We start from the raw sequence: 13,078 nt of genomic DNA, 5'->3' as shown, positions 1-13,078 counted from the left end.
AATATACATATATACACACGCACGCGTGTCATCTCATCGTGAATCTCACTTGATGTAACAGATCGATCTCGTCATGTGCTCATGTGATTGACGTTTCGAGATGACGGCTTGTGTCTAGCGGGCTAACGAGGAGATACGAGACAGATCGATCTTAGCCCAAGTAGAGATAGATAGATAGATAGATAGATATACGTGGGCCAGAGAAATTTTGGGCCTGAAGGCTTGGGCTTGGCCTTCGAGGACGCTAAGGGTGCGCATGACAATCATTCTGTGCCCGGGAACTATTTCTACTCAGAAATGATTATTTTTGATTCTGTACCCGGAAACAATTTCTAAGCATTTGAAGGCATTTGGTAACTATCCAAAATTTCTATTCCTGGGATAGAAAAGAACAGAAATACGTTTGGTAACTACACAAAATTTCTTTTTATTAATAATATTTTAAATTGTTTAATTTTTTTTTTTTCTTTCTACCCTTCGACCGGCCACAGGCCAGGGCGTCGCGGCCCTCGCTGCCGCCTGCCTCACCGCCGGCCTCGCCCAGATCAGGCGAGGCCGAGCCTCGCCGTCGGTCGCGACGACGAGGTTGGCTTCGCCGTGGGTCGCGACGGCGAGCCGCCTCGCCCAGGCGGCGAGGGTCCAGCCCTCACCCTCGCCTTCACGCGGCGAGGGCCGTGACGCCCTCGTCGCCACAGGCTACGGCCGGTCGCGCCAGGCCACCACCAGGAAGAACAACACAAAGAAGAAAAGAAAAAAGAAAAAAAAAAAAAGAAAAAAACTCATTCTCAAAATTGTGCGCAAAAGCAACTTTTTTTACTTCTTGTTTCTCTTCCAAAATCGTTTCGGGCACAAATTTTTGCAAAAATGTACCCGGGAACAAAAAGTTTACCAAACGCATTTCTGTTCCTAAACTATTTTCGGGAACAAAAAAACAGAAATTTTCACTGTTTAGCACGTTACCAAACGGCACTAAGGGTGCGTATGGTAACGTTTATTTCTGGGAACAATTTCTTTTCGAAATAGTTTTTTCTATTTCTATTTCCGGAAGAGTTTCGAGCAAAATAATGCGTTTGGTAAGTGCACAAAATTTCTATTTCTAGAACGAAAATGTGTTTGTAATCGCACAAAATTTCTATTCCGAATAGAAAAAGAACAAATGCGTTTGTAAGCGTACAAAATTTCTATTCCCAATTTTTTGCATTCAAATCTATATCTTTTATTTAATTATAAGTACAAGTTATAAGTGAAAAAAATCAATAAGCATGGTTTATTGGTTTGTCTAATCCTTTTTAGGGGTTTAAAATCCCTTTTAATCCCTAAACTAACGAATCTTCAAAAATACCACTTGGGCACCTCAAAATTTAAATTTCACTCAAAGTGGGTGCCACGGTATTTTAAGCCATTTTGTGAATTTTTTTATATTTTTTTGGGGTAAAATTTATTAAAAATTTTTACTTTCCCTAAATCTGTTTCTTTTTATTTTTCCGAAATTTTTTTATGAATTTTTTTTAATTTTTTCAATTTCGGAATTTTGCAAATATTTAAGGGTTTTCTGAGTTTTTCTGATTTTTATGGATTTTCTGAGAATTTTCTGATTTATATGAATTTTGGGATAATTTTCTAATTTTTTATGGATTTTTCTGAAATTTTTCTAATTTTTATGAATTTTCGGAATTTTTTAATTTATTCTAAGCCATTATGTGAATTTTTTATTTTTGATTTTTTTTGGGGAAAAGTTTATTAAAACTTTTTACTTTCCTGAAATTTGTCTCTTTTTATTTTCCAGAAAGCTTTTTATGAATTTTTTTTAATTTTTTCAATTTCGGAATTTTGCAAATTTTTATTCATTTTCTGAGTTTTTCTGATTTTTATGGATTTTCTGAGAATTTTTCTGATTTATATGAATTTTGGGATAATTTTCTAATTTTTTATGGGATTTTTCAGAAATTTTTCTAATTTTTATGAATTTTCGGAATTTTTTTAATTTATTCTAAGCCATTATGTGAATTTTTTATTTTTGATTTTTTTTGGGGAAAAGTTTATTAAAACTTTTTACTTTCCCGAAATTTGTCTCTTTTTATTTTCCAGAAAGCTTTTTATGAATTTTTTTAAAATTTTTTCAATTTCGGAAATTTGCAAATTTTTATGGGTTTTTGGAATTTTTAAATTTTTTATAATTTAATTAATTTTTAAATTTTTATTATTATTTCTACCGAGAATGGACCGGACCGGTGCTTTGAGACGGTTTGCATGACGGAGGATGGAGGAGAAGCGAGGTCGCGGCTTGATAATCGGACCTTCTATTTCTATTTCGGGAATAAAGAAGTAGATTTTTTCTACTTCTTATTTCCGCCTCCAAATCTATTTGGCAGTACTTTTCTATTCCAGGAAATGTAAAAATAAAACGCGTTACTGAACGGATTTACGTTCTTTTTTGCTCCTAGAACGAGAATGTAAACGAGAAAAATAGAGAAACAGAAGCGTTATCAAACGCGCCTAAGCCCGGTACCCAACAATTCCCATGACAAGGACAAGATCACCCTGTTCCTGAGAAAGATTTTCCGGGAAAAGAAGAGAAAATTTTGAGGGTTAGGTCGAAGAATTGCTGATGCTGTTCTTCGAGGTTTTGGAATAGGGGTTTAGCAGAACCATTAAGGAATCGGTCGGGGCTCTTTCCCTCTTGCAGCGAAGCCTTTCTTCGCCGCCGCCGCCCTGCGTCTGTAACACCCAGCAGCGTCCTATCGCGCGTTGGAGGGAGAATGTCTTCCCTGAGGAACGCGATCAGTCGGCGCGCTCACAAGGAACGAGCTCAGCCGTAAGTCCCAAAAAGGGAGCTTTTTTTTTTTCTCCATTCTTCCATGTCGTTCGACGGTGGGTTTTTTTTTTTTGCTGAATCCTGTCTTCTGAGGATGGTGAATTTTTGCGGTGCGCATGGCAGGCAGTCGCGGAAGAAGTTCGGGCTCCTCGAGAAGCACAAGGACTATGTCGTCCGGGCGAGAGCCTTCCACAAGAAGGAGGAGGCCCTGCGGAAGCTCAAGGAGAAGGCGGCTTTCAGGAACCCAGATGAGTTCTACTTCAAGATGGTCAAAACCAAGACCGTCGATGGAGTTCACAGGCCGGAGTAAGATGATTGAATTCATGCCCTCTTCTCTTCGTGTGCGTGTTTTCGATTCGATCGTATCTCTGACTCTGTAGTTTGGCGTGTGGGGGTAGGAGCCAGGCAAATAAGTACACCCATGAAGAACTCATGTTGATGAAGACGCAGGACATTGGATATATTCTTCAGAAAGTGCAGAGTGAGAAAAAGGTAGTGCTTGTTTGAGCTGTTTCTCGTCGAAATTTGTTGCCGGAATGACACTCTTGAGAGATATTGATGCTGTATGAATTCTGCTGTCTATTGCAGAAAATCGAAAAGCTAACCGCCATGCTGCATTCTCTCGATGATCGCCCATCGAGCAATCATGTTTACTACGCGGAAGACAGGTCTGTTCCTCCTTATCTTTGTTTTTAATTAGTTTCCTACTGACTGCTGGTAGTTCTAGTTACTGGAGTTTTATTTCCCCTCTGCTGGACAACAGAGATACTGGTTACTTCGCTGAAAGTTTGACATGCTAGCATTGTGCTTGTGCTTTCTCGACCAACCAATCTCACTTTCTGACAAATTTGGCATATGAAAATTTTCGTTTGAGGCCATTGAAAGTATGCCATGTTCTACTGAACTATTAATAGCCAATGAGTTGAGTGTGAATTGAGATCAATATGATTTTATCCCCTTAAAAAGGTTACAATATATTCTCGACTTGTAAAATGTTTCTCCAAGGGATACCTCAGGATGATGTGCTGGTTGCATTGTTATTGGGCTGCTCACTACCTTGAAAGTTCTTGGCCCTTGTTTAGTTCCATCCTAGTTGATGTGCACTCTTTTTTGTTTTGTGCCCTCGCTTAAGCCTTGAGCCAGTATATTTTATTATCTCATTTGTTTGTCATGATGTCTGCAGGGAGGAGGCAAAAGAGATGCAATCATCGTCTTCCAAGAATGGGAAAATATCTTTCAATGATATTCCTGATAATATCAAAAGGTAAGATCATATGGCTTGTTTGTTGGTTGGCAGTTGAGCATATCTTCATAAGGCCTGTTTCAAGTGCGCAGAAGTTGGAAGTCGCTGTCATGGTCAGGCGTCGAGGGAGAATGTATGATAGGAACAGTGTAATTGAGTTAAGCAAAGATTATCTTCTTATGGAGAATAGAAATCTAGATTTTTGCTCGACTTAGAAAGACTTTAATGTCACTTGCCGCTCATTTGGGCATCAAATTGTTGATCATGTCACCATCCACTTCCGCCGTATCTGTTACTTTTCAGGTGTCGATACTGATGCTGTTGTGGACCTTTTCCTTAACTGCTTGGTTGTTTTTTTTTTTTTTGTTTCGCTCGCTGTTCCAGACCGATATAAAGAAAGCTGTCTGGCATTATTTAAACAGAATGTTTTGGTGGTTCTGTCAGCCTATCAACTTCAATCTGTTTGATTGTGCTCTTGGTGGAGTAGACAGCCTAAAATCGACACATTGTGCAGGAAAACAGCTGCTTCATACAGAGAACTAGAGGCAAGAAAAAGTAGAGTAAATGATTTGGAGAAGATATACATGGATATGTCGCTGCAGAAGGAATTGCAGGTAGGCTTCACTGACTTTCGACTTTTCAGTTGGTCTGTTTGGATATTTTCTAATAAAGCTTTTATCCATGAGCAGAAGAAGGGCAAGAAGCGAAAACTTCGTGAAGCTGAGATTGTCTGCCCCTCCTCAAAACCAGTATACAAATGGCGGTTGGAACGGAAGCGATGATTACAGTTTCTATCTGAGCTCGACGCATCTCTTTTGCGCAAGCAATGGTTCTCATATACAGTCAAATCTCATCTGCAAAACTTACCTGTTTGGATGACGATTCAGGTGGCAGATGAACCGCTGTGAACTGGGATCACAATTTTTTGATGCATGATATTTGATGTAAAATTTGTGTTGCAGTTCGTGTAACGCTAACACAATTTGTTGAACATAAGTTGGTCTATTTTTGTCTCTATCTCGTTGTGGGAAGAATATATGAAGCTGTCATCTTTTAAACGTCATGCCGTTGTGCCGGTATTTTATGGAGTGCATAAACAAGAAGTGGATTTATTTGAAAGACTGTTTCGAGAAGTTCTAATTCCTATGGAGCTTCTTGATTTTGCACTTCACTCATGTTGCATTTCAAATTTGACTCTTACTCATGCTGAACATCAGAATTCTGTAAAAGTATCCAAATGTTATATGCATGAGCCATTTGGCAGTAATTATAACTCGTGAAAACTGAAGTTCTTTTTGGGGTTTGCAAAATTTTGAAAGAAAGCGAAAGAAACTTAACCAACCAGACTTGGATTGTAACTCAGGTATCCTACTAGTTTATTCTAAGATCGTCCACGCTTGGTCGTATTGAACTTGGTGGCTACTTGTAACATACTTTTCTTTACTCTAGAACATGATCCATTATAAAACACATCGAGCATGGCCCATCACAATCTCCAATAAGCTCGACTATAGCGATACAGGCTTACAAAATCTGCAGATATTCACTATTCCCACATAAACTAAGTCGAGATTGAAGGTTCAAAAGCCGCAATGGCTGGAGCGGCTAACTTCTATGACCAGCATCTCATCTTCCACACCTTCATTATCACGTCAAGAACTTGGCAACAATATGTTCTGCTATCGCCATGCTTGAAGTCAAACCAGGCGACTCGATTCCAAAGAGATTAACCAGTCCAGGGATCCCGTGAATCTCCTCCCCCTGCAAAAACGTAATCAGGATACAATTGTCATCGACCATGCTGTCCCTTGAGTCTTTCAAGTAACCTTGACGATGGAAAGCCTTAAAAATGAAATGAAATCCGCTGGTCAATAATGTATATTGTCGTATTGCATAGTTTCTCGATAACCAAGAGGAAGATTAAGCACACATGTATGCTGGCTGTCTGCACGCTAATAGGCGAAGGAGAAGAAATTACAGCATTGAACTTGAAGAAAGAGGATGCACAATCCATGAAATCCAGGACTCTATAGAAGCAACAAATGAAGGTCGTCTCTCTGCTTCAGCAGTAAATGTAATGAAAGGAGACAGAGATCTTTGCAATATTTCATGCTGGTTTTGTCTTGCAGTTTCTAAAACATGTCAAACCCAATTCAACACAGAGCACTTGACAATCAATCTGACCATATTAGGTAGTAGGTAAATTAATGGATGTACTCTATGAACAGGGAGTCTACAGTCTCGTGACTCGACAATGCACCGATACTCTATGTACTCTATGAACTCCAATACTCTATGTACTCTTATCTCACATCATTAAGATGTAGAAATGTGTACATGCATATGTTCCTGTTTCCTAATGATGTTGCAAGAATTAAGCTTGGAAATAAGTGCATGAAACAGAGATACCGAAGAAACTTCACGGTGTTAGGACTAGGTAAGATAAAGAATCATGCTAAGTACATTAAAACTATTTTACGAATTTAGTGTACTAAGTAATGCTGCAGACACCCATCGGGTGTTGAATATGACATACTTGTTTAAATGATTAATTGTAGTTTGTCACATCATATTAGACTGATTTTACTCTACCCAGCATTAATATAAAACAAATTTATCCTACTGTTACGGTCTAACAAAACCAGTCAATGCTGGTATTGCACTTCCTGATAAACCAGGCCTGATTTATCTCAAATTGATTACAACCTTCTTGCAAGGTAGAAGACTTCACCTAGCATCCCGTGCACAAAAGCAATGAGAAAAGATAATGTTCAATTAATCAGAGCTTTCCCAACTGGTGTTCACCATAGTTCCTTTAAGGGAAAGAAAACCAACTGTTGGAATAATGCATAATGAAAGACAAAGTAAAGAAAGTCATGATTTTGGAAATAAATTTTTAGATTCTATTGACCTGACACATTCTGTTAAGAAGGGAGAGCTGAGATCCAACCTGTACCACAAAATCACTGGTAGGCTGTCGAGGAGCTGAAAGTTTTGGCCGAATCCCTGAATAACCTGGCTCCAAAGAACCATCCTTGAGGTTAGGGTAGTACTTTCTGATGGCCGGATAAAATCTCTCTGCGCGGCATGCAGATACGGAATAGTCAAACCTGAATTGACCTTTGGCAATTATTTACAATGGGAGACACAGCTATTAATGAAAAATTAAAAAGAACAGATGCTTATATTTTGATTAGATGATCATGTTATCTGCTATATTGGTATTTCATAGTCCGATAAGCATTACTAAGTAAATAACCCAAACTTGGTAAACTGATACAAGGTTGAAATCTAAAAATTTTGTTTGCTGATATTCAATAGTTAATGCATGCTCAAGAAGACATGGGAAAACTTCACTCTAATTGAGACTGAAAATTGCAAGTCAACCAGTCACCATGTGCTTCTTGCCAAAAAAGACCAGTTATTATGTGCTTGTCACAAATTACTAAGGGGGAAAAGTTTTTGGCTTTCACTCATCAGATCCCCACAGGATTTTTCAATTACAACTTTGTTCAAGCATGACATGGGATTCACTCACTAATTTTACACCACTCAATAGAAGCATAGAAGACAAATGATGTATCTACTCAGACCAAGTATACTGAATCGGAATAAGTACCTATTTAGGAAGCTTGAAACATCATCCACACCATTAATCCATTCAACATCTGGGCCAAACTTTACTTGACCATTCAAATCAAGAGTTACGTGCACACCAAGGCCACCATCCTCAGGAATGGGATATATCAAATGCTGGAATGTGGGGTTCTTAGTGTTCACAAGGGCAAAGTAGTGACCGCGAGCAAAATACGCTGGAGGAATTACTTGACCATTAAGACCACGAAATCTCTTTGCTAGGAGAGGAGCGCTTAAGCCCGCCGAGTTGACAACAACCTTTGGAACTAGTACAAGTTCAGGTTGGAGAGGAAACTGTGCATTCCCATGTTCATCAAGATTTTTGGTCTCACAAACATGGAGGTGCATAGAATTGCCTTCAAGATGACCGCCAACCACAGTAGTATTGTAAGAGAATGTCGCTCTGTGACTTTCGGCTTCTCCCTGGACTCACATTCGGGTGATCCACCTGTCAATATGTAGCTATGAAACTACCTATAGAAAAGAAGCTAAGACGATATTTCCAAAGCACAAAGCTTGATCGCTTACCACTAGCGACAGCATCAACGAATGCGAGTCGACAATGCCAGAAACAGGGGAAAACAAGGCCTTCAAACACTGCAGCTCAGGTTCCATCCTCATGGCTTCAGGACCATCCATCATCCTCAAACCATCAACCCCATTACGAGCTCCATGGCTCATCAAATTGCTCAGCTTCGGAACCTCCAAAGGCCCGGTAGCAACTATGAGCTTCCCAATCTGCTTATGGGGGATTCCACGCTCGGAGCAGTACTGGTACAGCAACTCCCTTCCCCTCACGCAAAACGCCGCCTGAAAAATCGCGCGCATTTCATATCCCCACTCCGAATTTCACAGAGCATATGACCGACAATCGAACAACCTTTCCATTACAAACAATCACTCACAGGAGAAATGCAGACTACCTCAAAATCTACTACGAGACACTACTACTCTCTGACTGAAAATCACACGCTCGGCCTAACACATCACTCGATCGCGCTGACAAGCCGTTACAACTCCAGCGATCCGAAAACCGCCGGTCAGAGAGAAGAGATCACTCGACCTTGAGAGAATCGGGAGGGTAGTATATGCCGGCGTGGACGACCTCGCTGTTGCGAGAGCTCGTGCCGGTCCCGAAGGTCGGCGCCGACTCGAGCACCAGGACGTCGCGGCCGCCAAGGGCGAGCCGCCGCGCGACGGCCAGCCCGACGACGCCCGCCCCGATCACCACGCAGTCCGCCGTCTCCGCGGAGGCGAAGCTCCTGGCGAGCTGGACGGCCTTCAGTACCGCGCGGACGCTTCCCGTCGAACGCCTCAGCATTTCCTCCCTCGGATTTGCTCTCTTCCGGCGGTCGTCGCCCCTTGCGCGAAGCTGAGACGAACAAACTGTGCTCGTTCAGCTCGGCAATACCGCTCTTCTTCTTCACGTCGCAGAGCAACGGTGGGCGAAGTGATTGGCTTGACGAGAAATGAGGAATTTTTTACAAATTTGTTGGGCAGTGATAATTAAATAATTTAACGCAAATTTCTATTTTGCTAATAAAATAGAGGAAATATCTCGAATAAGGACGTGAAGTAAAATAAGGGGCTGTTTGGGCTGCGCATGGCAACCATTCTGTGTCCAGAATCTGATTCTAGACAGAAATGATTATTTTTTATTCTGTGCCCGGAAACAATTTCTAAACATTTGAAAGCGTTTGGTAACTGGCCAAAATTTTTGTTCTTAGAATAAAAAAAGAACAGAAATGCGTTTGGTAATTACACAAAATTTCTTTTTATTAATAATATTTTTAATTTTTTTCTTTTTTTCTTTTTTTCTTTTTTTTCTCTTTCTTTCCCCTTCCTTTCTTGGCCATGGCTGGCCGCCGGCGCCGGCGATCGGCCATAGGCCAAGGCCGGCGAGGGCGTCGCGGCCCTCGCCGCCGCCCTCACCGATGGCGACAACGAGGTCGGCTTCGCCTTGGCTGGGCGAGGCCGCGAGCCGCCCCTCGCCGGCCCTGGCCTGTGGCCGGCGGCCAGCGGGTGGTGGGGCCGAAGAACAATAACAACCAAAAAAAGAAAAAAATCAAGAAGAATCAGTTCTGAAAAAATTGTTCCAGAATCAAGAAGTTACTTTTATTTTATTCCTGTTCCAAAACTGATTCTGGGCACAATTTTTTGCAAAATTGTGCCCGGACACAAAAAATTTAACAAACGGATTTCTGTTCCCAAACTGATTCTGGGAACAAAAGAACAGAATCAATCACTATTTGGCAAGTTGCCAAACAGGCCCTTGGTAACCTGTCAAATAGTACCCGATTCTATTCTTTTATTCTCTGAAACAAAAAAAGAATAGAAATCTGTTTGGTAAATTTTTTGTTCTCGGGCACAAATTTGTTCTCAAAATCAGTTTTGGAACAGAATCAATAATAAAAAATAAGTTTATTCTTGATTCTGGGAACAAGAATTGGAAATGGAAAAGAAAATTTGTTCTTCTTCTTCTTGTTGATTGGTCTTCTTCATTTTTCTTGGCCTGTGGCCGATCGCCGACCACAGGCTAGGGCATCGCGGCCATCGCCGGATCTGGTGAGGGCGGCGGCGAGGGTCGCCCTCGCCAAATCCGGCGAGGGCGGCTCGCGACCTGGGCGACCCTCATCGTTGCCCTCGCCCGATCTGGCGAGGGCATCGGTGAGGGTCCTGCCCTCGATAGATCTGGCAAGGGCCGCGACGCCCTCGCCGGCCCTAGCCTGTGGCCGGTCGCCGGCGCCGGTGACCTAGCCATGGGCCAAGAAAGGGGAAGAAGAAGAAAAAAAAAAGAAAAAAGAAATATTAAGAAATTCAAAATATTATTAAAATGTAGTTAATAAAAAGAAATTTTGTATTATTACCAAACGAATTTTTGTTCTTTTTCTATTCCGGGAATAGAAATTTTGAGTAGTTACCAAACACTTTCAAATGTTTAGAAATTGTTTCCGGGAATAGAATAAAAGAAAATCATTTCTGAGCAGAAATTGTTTTCGGGAACAAAATGATTACTAAACACACCTTAATTTTCTTGTCATGCCACCGAGAACTGAGGCCGATTATATTGAGGCCAAGACCGGTTTTCACAACAGTTGGGCTTGGGTCCATAAAGGTCGGGCTTAAGACATCGACAATCGTGCATGGTCCCCATCTCTTGCACCTAAGTCACCGTTGCATAGGCCAAGGTCCAAAGAAGCTGGGTCGATCCCTAGCATTCATGCTCGGGACCTTGATGCCCATACCCTCGTTCGACGGCCCACTCTAGTACTTGGCTTCCCTACCTAAGTCCTTGGCACTCAGGCCTAGGTTTATCGATTGCTAGTTTCAAGTCTATTGATTGCCGAGTTTCGGTCCATAGAGGTCGGGCTCAGAACTAGGGGGCTTGTGCCTGGGTCTCCGGCAACTATGCCCAGGTACTTGGCTTCCGCACTCAAGTCACCGGCGCTCGAGCCTGAATTCATCAAGGCCAGTTCGGATTCCTCAACGGTTGGACCGAGGTCCCTTGAGGTCGAGCCTAGGACCACGATGCCCGCACTAGGGTCCGGACGGCCATGCGCAGGTACCCAGCTCTCATATCCAAGTCATCGGCATTTAGGTCTATGTTAACAAAGACCAGGCTACGGTGTGTGTGCCCGAGTCCCCCGCGACCATGTGGGGACCCCGATGCCCATACCAATGTCCCCGGCAGTCATGCTCAAGTACCCAGCTCCCATGCCCAAGTTAGGGCTTGGGTCTCTCGAGACTGAGTCTAGGACCTCGATGCCCTTGCATTGGTTGGCAGTGGTCATGCGCAAGTACCCAGCTCCCGTGCCCAAGTCACTGGCGCTCAACCTTAGTTCTTGATGGCATGAATCGGGTCCACAAAGGCTAGGCCTGGGATCCTTGAGGTTGGGATGAGATTCCTCGAGGCCGTGCTCAAGATCCCGGTGACAGTGCTCGAGTCATTAGCAGCCTTGCATAGGCACCCCTCCCACGCCCAAGTCATTAGTATCCAGGTGCGGGTCCCCAATGCCCATGCTAGGGTTCTTAGGCCCCCTTTGGTTCAGCTTTGGGAAGAGGCTTTCAGCCTCGAAAGCCCCTTCCCAAAATGCTGAACCGTTTGGTTCAGCACTTGGAATGTTGAAGCCAAATTTTTTGTCCCTAAACTACTCTCACTTATTTTGGCTTATTCCGATTTTGCCCCTCTTGTTACTGTTCATCTTCTTCGTGAGGCCACCGGCGAGGGCGGCCGGCACTGGATTGGGCCGGCGAGGTCGCACGACCTAGGCGATGGCCGCCTGAAGTCGCGCGACCACCCAGGTCGGCGGCGCCTGGGTCGCTCGACTCAGGCGCCGGCCGCTTGGGTCGCGCGACCCTCGCCGAGGGTCGCCTGGCCTCGAGCGACAGCCGCCGGCGGCAAATCTGGCTTGCTGGCGATCGCCTGACCTCGGGCAACGGCCGCCGGTGCCAGATCTAGCTCGCCGGCGGCCGTCGGCCTTCGCCGGAAGGCCGGCTCCAGCGAAGGGTAAAGTAGGTTTTTTTTTTAAATAAAAAAGATAATTCCCAAAGCCCTTTTGCAAAAAAAAATTTGCCAAACACTACTTAACCCAAAGTAGCTTTACAAGTGATTTTTTACCAAACGCCACTTGCATTTCCCCAAGGGGCTTTAACCTAAAGGTATTTGCATTCTCTCGAGTAGCATTTCAAAAGCCGAACCACCCCTTAGTGGCTGGGTCCAAAAACCCCTACTCTATTGACTAGGACCTCGGCAACCAGGTATTCATTATATCACACCAAAAATGCATGTCTCTTTAAGAAAATGAAATCAAAATTTTCTTTTTAAATAGCTGAAAATAATTTTTGATTCATTTTCAGATTTCAATCAAATGCTCGAAAATATTGTTATTTTTCAAAAAAATATTTTTTGCAAAATAATTTTCAAGAATGTCAAATTTTCGTGAAATAAATGAAGCCTATATGTCATAATCTTTCATCACTTTAGTTAGGATTTCCGTCGTCCATTACTTACCAAAAAAAAAAAAATTTCTCCTACGTGCGGACTAAAAATCTAAAAAAAAATAATGACCAAACGTTACGATCACCGTCCCTTTCTTTATCTAACAGTTGATAATAAAATACGTTCTTAAGTGTAACGTGTTGTCTTAGGAGAAAGGGAAAGAATGTCGAAAAAATAAGATTAAAACCGGGCAAAGGTTGGTCACGACTGTTGCTTCCAAGGAAGAAAGTTAGGCAGAGAACCCCCGGCCAAAACATTTTAAAAAAAAATTAGGCAGATATCGATGCATATGAATTAAGATCGGATGCACTGAGATCAGCCAATCCTAATTCCAATATATTTTTAATTTCGCGCGTCTCGTCTCGATTAGATAATAAGAAAAAGA

General features: G+C 42.5%; 2 protein-coding genes across 2 annotated transcripts; one reads left to right on the top strand and one right to left on the bottom strand.

The window, feature by feature from the left end:
* The first annotated feature begins 2,568 nt into the window (after positions 1-2,568).
* Positions 2,569-5,191, top strand: LOC115665310 (probable U3 small nucleolar RNA-associated protein 11). The gene is made up of 7 exons (XM_030587184.2): positions 2,569-2,815; positions 2,939-3,121; positions 3,214-3,307; positions 3,404-3,483; positions 3,999-4,079; positions 4,573-4,672; positions 4,748-5,191. Exons 1-7 carry the CDS (start codon positions 2,760-2,762, stop codon positions 4,838-4,840), a joined length of 687 nt encoding a protein of 228 aa, XP_030443044.1. The 5' UTR covers positions 2,569-2,759; the 3' UTR covers positions 4,841-5,191.
* A 353-nt stretch (positions 5,192-5,544) lies between these two features.
* On the bottom strand, positions 5,545-9,170 carry LOC115665311 (L-2-hydroxyglutarate dehydrogenase, mitochondrial). The gene is made up of 5 exons (XM_030587186.2): positions 8,758-9,170; positions 8,223-8,504; positions 7,678-8,117; positions 7,009-7,168; positions 5,545-5,819 (listed from the first exon to the last, which is right to left on the bottom strand). Exons 1-5 carry the CDS (start codon positions 9,013-9,015, stop codon positions 5,706-5,708), a joined length of 1,254 nt encoding a protein of 417 aa, XP_030443046.2. The 5' UTR covers positions 9,016-9,170; the 3' UTR covers positions 5,545-5,705.
* Positions 9,171-13,078: the final 3,908 nt, after the last annotated feature.

Source organism: Syzygium oleosum, unplaced genomic scaffold, assembly GCF_021117445.2.
Source record: "Syzygium oleosum isolate NSW1041296 unplaced genomic scaffold, Sole_v2.1 Sole_v2.23, whole genome shotgun sequence".
Taxonomy (NCBI): domain Eukaryota; kingdom Viridiplantae; phylum Streptophyta; class Magnoliopsida; order Myrtales; family Myrtaceae; genus Syzygium; species Syzygium oleosum.
Note: the sequence above shows the minus strand (reverse complement) of the source record. Positions and strands in the feature narration are given on the sequence as shown.

Coding starts and splice junctions, on each gene's coding strand:
- LOC115665310 (XM_030587184.2), top strand. CDS start 2,760: ATGTCTTCCCTGAGGAACGCGATCAGTCGGCGCGCTCACAAGGAACGA. Junction 3,122..3,213: donor GATGGAGTTCACAGGCCGGA/GTAAGATGATTG, acceptor GTGTGGGGGTAG/GAGCCAGGCAAATAAGTACA. Junction 3,308..3,403: donor AAGTGCAGAGTGAGAAAAAG/GTAGTGCTTGTT, acceptor TGTCTATTGCAG/AAAATCGAAAAGCTAACCGC.
- LOC115665311 (XM_030587186.2), bottom strand. CDS start 9,015: ATGCTGAGGCGTTCGACGGGAAGCGTCCGCGCGGTACTGAAGGCCGTC. Junction 7,169..7,677: donor GTTTCAAGCTTCCTAAATAG/GTACTTATTCCG, acceptor AGGTCAATTCAG/GTTTGACTATTCCGTATCTG. Junction 5,820..7,008: donor CCAGTGATTTTGTGGTACAG/GTTGGATCTCAG, acceptor ACGTTTTTGCAG/GGGGAGGAGATTCACGGGAT.